Source organism: Penaeus japonicus, unplaced genomic scaffold (genome assembly GCF_977035675.1).
Source record: "Penaeus japonicus unplaced genomic scaffold, GWHDUDI00000001_assembly GWHDUDI00000023, whole genome shotgun sequence".
Classification (NCBI taxonomy): domain Eukaryota; kingdom Metazoa; phylum Arthropoda; class Malacostraca; order Decapoda; family Penaeidae; genus Penaeus; species Penaeus japonicus.
In genome coordinates this window covers 23,943,011-23,953,010 of record NW_028234425.1, presented here as the reverse complement: position 1 = coordinate 23,953,010, position 10,000 = coordinate 23,943,011, and the positions used below count along the sequence as shown (strand labels likewise).

The 10,000-nt window shown below is 34.9% G+C and overlaps 2 protein-coding genes across 2 annotated transcripts; both read right to left on the bottom strand.

Moving 5' to 3' along the window:
• Nucleotides 1-2,945: 2,945 nt before the first annotated feature.
• LOC122268014 (uncharacterized) lies at nt 2,946-3,644 on the bottom strand. Its single transcript, XM_043038247.2, has one exon. It carries the CDS (start codon nt 3,642-3,644, stop codon nt 2,946-2,948), a length of 699 nt encoding a protein of 232 aa, XP_042894181.2.
• Nucleotides 3,645-5,441: 1,797 nt separating this feature from the next.
• Nucleotides 5,442-6,134, bottom strand: LOC122268009 (uncharacterized). The gene has a single exon (XM_086550499.1). The coding sequence runs from the start codon at nt 6,132-6,134 to the stop codon at nt 5,442-5,444; it is 693 nt and encodes a 230-aa protein (XP_086406625.1).
• Nucleotides 6,135-10,000: the final 3,866 nt, after the last annotated feature.

Below are 10,000 nucleotides of genomic sequence, written 5' to 3'. Positions count from 1 at the left end.
AAGATGTTTTTAGAACTATTAAGAAGAAAATAAAGTGACAAAGAAGCGAAAGAACTGAAGTCTTTAGGAATAGATATCAGTACTGTACTGAAGGCTGTTTGACCCAAGCCCCCCATGTCTTTGATTTAAGAAATTTGGAACAGATATGTATGTATGAGACGAATTGGTTATGCTCGACGATGGTATACATTCTATAGCAATATATTCATTTATATTTTGTACATGCCCCTCACATTACAAGTAATAGTTATGTTTAAATGCCAATCTTGAAATATATCGTTTATAACAATATATATATATCATTATCATCAGCCTGTATCAATCCACTGCAGGACGTAGGCCTCTCTCAATCTTTACCAGTCATTCCGGTCTTGTGTCCTCTGATTCCAGTTTACACCTGCGAATTTTGCTATTTCATCCCGCCACCTAGTCATTGGTCTTGCCCTGGGTCTCTTTGTATCGTGTATTACCCATTCTGTTGTTTTCTTTGTCCACCTGTTGTCCTGTCTCCGATATATGTGTCCAGCCCACTGCCACTTTTTCTTTTTGATGGTCTTGAGTATATCCTCTACTTTTGTTTGCTGCCTGATCCATGTGGCCCTTTTCTTGTCTCTTAAGCTAACTCCTAACATGAACCTTTCCATTCCTCTTTGAGCGCTTACTAATTTCCTCTCGAGTGCCTTGGTCGTAGTCCATGTTTCTGATCCATATGTCATGACGGGGAGGACGCATTGGTCAAAAATCTTTCTCTTTAGACATAGTGGCAGACTACTTCGTAATATATTACTATGTTTACCGAAGGCACTCCAACCTAGCCTGATTCGCCGTTTTATCTCGGCTTCGCAGGATGTACTCGACTGAATGAGTTGCCCTAGGTATACATACTCGTTCACTGCTTCTAGTACCTCGCCCTGTATTTGTATTTGCTTAACTGGGGTTCGACTGTTGAACATGACTTTAGTCTTTTTCATGTTCATTTTAAGGCCAATCTTCAGACTTTCCTTATTTAAATCGCTTATTAATTGTTGTAGTTCATCTGCTGACTCACCGAAAAGAACAATGTCATCCGCAAATCTTAGATTGCTCAAGTGCTCATTCCCTATTTGAATCCCTCTCTCTTTCCAATCTAACTTCTTGAATACTTCCTCCAAGCAGGCTGTAAACAGCTTCGGTGAGATGGTGTCGCCCTGCCTAACACCCTTTTTTATTGGTATTTTATTGGTTTCTGAGTGGATCTTGACGGCCGCTGTACCATCTCTATATATATCCTCTAATAATTTGCAGTATATTTCCTCTACTCCTTGTTTACGAATTGCATCCAGTACTGCAGATATCTGTACCGAGTCGAATGCCTTTTCATAATCTACGAATGCCATACACAGGGGCTTCCTATATTCGTTTGTTTTCTCCCTTATTTGAGCTAGTGTGTGGATATGGTCTGTAGATGAGAATCCACTGCGGAACCCTGCCTGTTCCCTGGGTTGTTTTGAATCTAATATAACGGTGGTACGGGCTGTGATGATTTTTGTGAACAGTTTATAGATTACTGAGAGGAGGCTTATAGGTCGGTAATTCTTTAAGTCTTTTGTGTCTCCCTTTTTGTGTATTAGAATTATTATTGCGTTTATCCAGGCCTTCGGAATTTTACCGACGTCTAGACATCTGTTATAAAGACTGGCCAGCTTTACTGCCGCAATCTCTCCTGCGTCTTGAATAAGATCTACACTAATGCCGTCTTCTCCTGGTATTTTTCCTCTTTTCATGCTTTTTAGTGCCCTATTTACTTCATCTACCGTGATGTTTGGAACATCTCCGATTGTTGTGTTTGTCTCCGTATGTGGTTGGTCGTTTGAGTGGTATAGGTTGCGATAGAAGTCTTCTATTACTTTGATAATTTCATTTTTATTGTATGTCGCCTCTCCGTTGGGTTTCTTTACTGCATACATTTGGTTTTTCCCTATTCCGAGCCTCTTCTTTGTTGCCTTAAGGCTGGTGCCGGCAAGCAGAGCTCCGTTTATTTTTCGTATGTTAAATTTGCGTACATCCTCTTTCTTCTTCTTGTTTATCGTCTTAGTTAGCTCTGTTGATTCTATCTTGTCTCTGATTGATGTTATTTTCATTTCCCTACGCTGTTTCATAAGCTCTTTCGTCTCTACTGAAAGCTTACTGAACCTTTCTTTTTCGTCTTTACCCCCTATTTCAAGTGCAGCTTCCGTTAATATCTCACTGAATTGGTCGTTCATTTGGTCTATGTCAAGATCTTCGAGAGCTGAGTATTTGTTTCGGATGTTGATACTGAATTCCGTCGCCATATTCTTGATGTTGGTTAGATTAACGAAAGGTTTCTGTATGAGCTTGTTTCGTTCCCTTCTTAGCTGAAACTTAACTCTACTCCTGACCAGTCTATGGTCGCTACCGACATTTACTTTATTGATAACGGTTACGTCTTGTACGATGTCACGCCTATTGGTGATTATAAAGTCAATTTCGTTTTTAATGCCGGATGGTGATTTCCATGTCCATTTCCTCCCGGGTCTCTTTTCGAAGAATGTATTCATAATTTTAAGGGATCAAGCTTCGGCGAATTCTATCAACCTTTGCCCTCTCTCATTTCTGGTGCCTATTCCATGTTTCCCAACCGATATTTCTCCATCTTCATATATATATATATATATATATATATATATATATATATATATATATATATATATATATATATATAAAGAGAGAGAGAGAGATATGTGTGTGTCCGAATGGCTCCATCATTCTGGGGAAGTAAAGAGTAATTTATAATAAAATGTATATTTTGCAACATGTCTAAACAAAAACATTTTTATAGCCGGATATATATAAGCATATTTAGACACATGGGTCCCCGTAGTATCATAATCGTCTTTCAATGTTTGTTCCACTGCACAGTCGAACAAAGCAACATGTCTCTCCGTCTAAGCTGTGGACTTCTTTGTGGCTTTTGCTTTCGGCCTCTGAGTTGCAGACTTTTGCGTCGCCTTCGAGGTAGATTTTGCTGCTGCGGGTTTCTTTGGAGCTTTCTTAGAGGAGGCCTTCTTTGCGTCCTTCTTCTGCATCGAGGTTTTCTTCGCCGAAGCTTTCTTTGCGGCCGCGGTCTTGCTGGCAGACTTCGTGGGAGATTTCTTCGACGCCACTTTCTTTGCTGTGGGTTTGTTTGTTGCGCCCTTCTTGGCCGGGGTTTTCTTTGCTGATGTCTTCTCGTTTTTCTTAGTCGTGGCTTTCTTTGTGGTCAGCTTCTCGGCTGAGGGTTTCTTTGCTGTTGTCTTTTTAGCGGTTGATTTCCTGTCAACTGGTTTCGTCGCAGCCTTTTTGACAGTGTCCTTCTTGGGTGCGGCCTTCGTGAGTTCCTTGGAGAGCTTGAAGGAGCCCGAGGCACCGGTTCCCTTGGTCTGCTGGAAGGACCCGCTGGCAACGCCTCTCCTCAGGGCCAGCTTGAGGTGGACGCCGGCAGTCTTCTCATCCCCGACCTTGTAGGAAACGAGGATGAACTTGAGGATGGCTTGGCGGGAGGATCCGTTGCGATCCTTCAAGGCCTTGAGGGCATCGACGACCATTTCACTGTACTTCGGGTGAGCGCGGTTAGCTGAAGCATTTTTAGCCGATGTGCTTGACATGATGTAAAGGTATGACTGAAAGCTATCAGGTATTAATCAGATGCACACAAGACGCCGCCGTAATGACGAGTGACGCCAGAGTTACGCCGTGGCCCTTAAATGCAGAGAAAATACTCTCGGAAAGGCGGCCAAGGAGAACCTTTCCCAGTGCCCCTGGAGAACCCGTGGCAATTGCTAACAAGGATACATGGTGCATTTGTGAACGTCCGTTGTATTATTTCTAACTTAATACAGGTAGTCACATAAATGATATAGACGCACATTCCTATAAATATATACATTAACAATATTTGACCAAAATGTACGATAATATTCATCATTTACACTCGCGTGGATGTGTGTGTGTGTGCAATCATCTAGTTATGTTGATTTGTGTGTTGTTGTATAGATCTAAGTTTTAGATGTTGCATTTCTTTGTGAAGTCAGCTTGGGAACTGATTGAAACCTTATTCGAATTACACCTGTATGTACATATATGAACGTAGATGTATATGTGTGTATGCATCCATCCATATATATATATATATATATATATATATATATATATATATATATATATATATATATATATATATATATATATGAATTAATAAATTAATAAATATATGTATATGCATATATAAGTATATATATATATATATATATATATATATATATATATATATATATATATATATATACATATATATGCATATATATGTATATATACAAATATATATGTTAATGTGTATATATATATATATATTTATTTATATATACATATATATGTATATGTATATATATATATATATATATATATATATATATATATATATATATATATATATATATATATATATATATATATATATATATATATTCATATATATGCATATATGTATATGTGTGTGTGTACATATGAAAATATAGATATATATTATGCATATGCATGCATCTATATACATGTACATATATACATATGTGTTTTTGTATATGTATATATATATATTTATATATATACATATACATATATACATGTAATATTCTATCACAAACTAAATAAAAATAGTAAACGGGTGAGAAAAGGAAAAAGAAATCTAGAAAATGTGTATGTGTATGCGTGTGTGTGTATATATATATTGTGTTATATATATATATATATATAACACAAACACAGTAACGTGCACATAAGAGATATGATAAAACACTGCCACAAAATGAAAGGAAAAACTTGCGACGGTTCGAACTTTTTAAAGAAGGTTCCGCCTCAAGCGTAAGCAATCCAAAAAAGGAATGATTTCTTTTTTGGATTGCTTACACTTGATGAGGAACTTTCTTTAAAAACGAAACGTCGCGAGCTTTTCCTTTCATTTTGTGGCAGTGTTTTATCATATATATGTTTGTGTGAACATGTACAGCATATACACATACATATTTTCTATTTTTATATATATTGTGGCAAGATTCAAGTTGTATTAAAATATTACACATGAATAAATTCTCTCCAAAATATACGCCACTCCTAGGAAAGCTCCTCTTCAGATCCCTCTGTCTGGAATGACCCAAGGATCTCCCCTTTGCAACCTTGAATGGAGCAGTGATGTACTTATGACTGGATCTTCAGATACTTCTATTTTGGGCAATTACAAACTAGATAATCATGATATGTATATTTACAGCATATCTAGACACATAAATTCATAGAACTGGATATATATATATATATGCATATTCAGACACATGGGTCCCCGTAGCATCATTATCATTTTACATCGTTTGTTGCACTGCACAGTCGAACAAAGCAACATGTCTCTCCGTCTAAGCTGTGGACTTCTTTGTGGCTTTTGCTTTCGGCCTCTGAGTTGCAGACTTTTGCGTCGCCTTCGAGGTAGATTTTGCTGCTGCGGGTTTCTTTGGAGCTTTCTTAGAGGAGGCCTTCTTTGCGTCCTTCTTCTGCATCGAGGTTTTCTTCGCCGAAGCTTTCTTTGCGGCCGCGGTCTTGCTGGCAGACTTCGTGGGAGATTTCTTCGACGCCACTTTCTTTGCTGTGGGTTTGTTTGTTGCGCCCTTCTTGGCCGGGGTTTTCTTTGCTGATGTCTTCTCGTTTTTCTTAGTCGTGGCTTTCTTTGTGGTCAGCTTCTCGGCTGAGGGTTTCTTTGCTGTTGTCTTTTTAGCGGTTGATTTCCTGTCAACTGGTTTCGTCGCAGCCTTTTTGACAGTGTCCTTCTTGGGTGCGGCCTTCGTGAGTTCCTTGGAGAGCTTGAAGGAGCCCGAGGCACCGGTTCCCTTGGTCTGCTGGAAGGACCCGCTGGCAACGCCTCTCCTCAGGGCCAGCTTGAGGTGGACGCCGGCAGTCTTCTCATCCCCGACCTTGTAGGAAGCGAGGATGAACTTGAGGATGGCTTGGCGGGAGGATCCGTTGCGATCCTTCAAGGCCTTGATGGCATCGACGACCATTTCACTGTACTTCGGGTGAGCGCGGTTATCCAAAGAATTTGTTGTTGCTGACATCACGACAGTGTAATCGCACAGCTAGAGCCAACGAAACTAATTGATGATGTGAACCTCCTCTCCGCCATTATATCTGACGCGCGCGGGGAGGTGGGAAAGGTGTTCTTAGTTCCCCCCCCCAAAAAATCGTGTTTGTCCCCACGATGAGCGTAGTTAGAGATTGTATGTTTGTTTATGGTATCACATAAATTTGATATTATTTTTCTCCCGCGTGTTCTACATATGAGGTTCTTGACCTTATGACCTAGATTTGGGTGGGCCACTTGTTAAGTTACTACTTTACATCAAATTGCAAACGGCAGAAAAGTGTTCATTATATATATATATATATATATATATATATATATATATATATATATATATATACATACATATATATATATATATATATATATATATATATATATATATATATATATGTTAACACTTCACACACACACGCACACACACACACGCACAGACACTTATATATGATTTGTTCGTATGTATATAGTGAGCACACACAAAAATGCAGAATATAGGGAATTTATCATATAATATATTATATATATATATATATATATATATATATATATATATATATATATATATATATATATATATATATATATATGCGTGTGTGTGCGTGTGCGTGTGTGTGTTTGTTTGTGTATATATTGTGATAGTGATATTGATTTAATTTTTGCTTGCCATTTATTGGTTATTTGTTGCAAAGTTGCAAATAACGAAAGGAAACCAAAACTATGATTTAATTTATATGATTATTCATTACATCTTATATTTGTATTTATCATCTTATTTCATATATTCATTTAATTATCTATTATCTTAGGCATCTATCGATTATCATTTTATTATATTTATCAATTCATCATTATTGTTATCTTTATCATATTAACATTTGTATTATTATTAGTATCATCATATTATTATTATCATTATTACTTCTATTTTTACTATCCTCATCCTCGTGATTCCTCTCAGCATTAACATTACCAAAATTATTATCTATATAATCATTATCATTGTGAATATTATCACCGTCATCCGCATCACCATAACCATTATTATTGTTATCATAATAATTATTATTGTTATCATAATAATTATTATTGTTATCATAATAATTATTATTGTTATCATAATAATTATTATTGTTATCATAATAATTATTATTGTTATCATAATAATTATTATTGTTATCATAATAATTATTATTGTTATCATAATAATTATTATTGTTATCATAATAATTATTATTATTATCATTATTATTGTCATTATCATAATAATTAGTATCATAATTAATATCATCATAATTGATATTATTATAATCAATATGATTATAATCAATATGATTATAATTAATTTTATGATAATTAATGTTATTACAATTAATTTTATTATGATTAATATTATTATAATCAATATTATTATAATTAATTTTATGATAATTAATGTTATTACAATTAATTTTATTATGATTAATATTATTATAATCAATATTATTATAATTAATATTATTATAATTAATATTACTAAAATTAATATTACTATAATTAATATTATTATGATTAATATTATTATAATTAATATTATTATAATTAATATTATTATAATTAATATTATTATAATTAATATTATTATAATTAATATTATTATAATTAATATTATTATAATTAATATTATTATAATTAATATTATTATAATTAATATTATTATAATTAATATTATTATAATTAATATTATTATGATTAATATTATTATAATTAATATTGTTATAATTAATATTATTATAATTAATATTATCATAATTAATATTATTATAATTAATATTATTATAATTAATATTATTATAATTAATATTATCATAATTAATATTATTATAATTAATATTATTATAATTAATATTATTATAATTAATATTATTATAATTAATATTATTATAATTAATATTATCATAATCATTATCATTATCATTGCCCTTGTCCTTGTCATTGCCATCATCATTATCATTATCATTGCCCTTGTCCTTGTCATTGCCATCATCATTATCATTATCATTATTATTAGTAGCAAAGTCTACGACCTTACACATACAACTTCACTTTCCCTAATATTTACTCTGCAAGATTCAAAACTTAAAATAAAAGAAGTTTGGGCATGTTAAATCTTTAACAAGTATCCTTTACTTTGCAATTATCCTTTTTCTTCACATGATTTCGCTTGTGACTCCTTTGACAGATTGATATAATGTAGATTCCCTATTTACGAAAACTTAATTAAAAGCTTGTGAAAAATATCGAGAAACACCTTATCTTCGTTAGTATCTCAACGCTACTTTTCCGTCCGGTTTGTGTGTATATATACCGTAAAAAAAATCACCTCATTCTGACAGCAGAGTCTTACCGAGATGGCGAGTTCCTTGTATGCATACTTCTACCGAGCTGTTATAACGAATAATCCTTTCTTTACCACAATAACTAACCCCTTTCGTAAAAACTCCACAAAAGCTTTCAAACATCGTCGTCTTAATTATCTCGAGATGGTAATTGCTTCCATCAAAGCACTGAAGGAGCGGAGTGGCTCTTCCCTCCGGGCAATTGTGAAATATATCCTCTCGACGCGTGAGATTCCTTCGGGTTACGAGAAGAACATCGGCGTCCTGGTGATGCAAGCCCTGAGGAGAGGCTTCGTCCAGGGCTCAGTGAAGAAGTCCCGTAAATCCGCCTTGATTAAGCTTTCGAATGAGGAAACCGAGAAGACCCGCCCCAAGAAACCTGCAACGAAGAGGGTTACAAGAAGCCACAGCGCCAGAAAGGCCGCTGGTGAGAGTGCGCCAGGAGAGGAACCTGCTACAAGGAGGTCGTCGCTCCGAGTCACGAGAAACGCGACGGGGAAATCCACAGAGAAGAGGGAGTCGTCGGAGGGACTCATCACAACCGGTGCGACAGCTAGGAAAGCCGCCGCTGGAGCATTCAAAGAGGGAAATACAATTAGGAAACCCAGCACGAGGACTAGGACGCGGAATTCCACTACGGAAACGGCGACAAAGAAACCAGTAGCACAGAAAAATTTCCGAAGGAAACCGACGACACAGAAATATCCCCCAAGGAAACCGAATAATAAAGATGCGACAACCAAGAATCCAACCAAGACGACGAAAGAACGTGCAAAGAGGAAACACAACAACGAGAGAATAACAACGAAGAAAACCAAGGCTAAGAAAGCGGAAAGAAGGAAACCTGAAGCCAGCAACATAACAAGGAAAAGCAACAAAGTGGAGAAAACCAATACGAAGCCTCCAACGGCAAGAAAGAAGCCTCCTAAAACAAAGAAATCCAAAGCAAAGGAGAAGCCAAAGAATCCTAATCCAAGAAGCAAGACTAAGAGAAAGGCTGTCGCTAGGACGTTTGCGACCAAAGGATTTTCACGAAGGCGAGCCAGCGACAAAAAAGCGGCGAGGAAAGTCGTTCCAAAGCAGGGGACAAAGACGACACGTTATGCCTAAGATCTTGGATTTATGGATGGTATCTTTTTGCGTCTGTGAAATGTCTTTGTGCGAATATTACTGTGTGAATAAATTCTCTAAACACTCTTTATCTTGAATGTTTATACATGACAAAACTATGAAATATGAATTCATATTCTAGAATTGACACTCTCTCTTTATATGTATATATATATATATATATATATATATGTATATATATATATAAGTGAATATATATATATATATATATATATATATATCTCTCTATATATATATATATTTGTGTATATATATATATATATATATATATATATATATATATATATATATATATATATATATATATATATATATATGTATATATGTGTGTGTG

Coding starts and splice junctions, on each gene's coding strand:
- LOC122268014 (XM_043038247.2), bottom strand. CDS start 3,644: ATGTCAAGCACATCGGCTAAAAATGCTTCAGCTAACCGCGCTCACCCG.
- LOC122268009 (XM_086550499.1), bottom strand. CDS start 6,134: ATGTCAGCAACAACAAATTCTTTGGATAACCGCGCTCACCCGAAGTAC.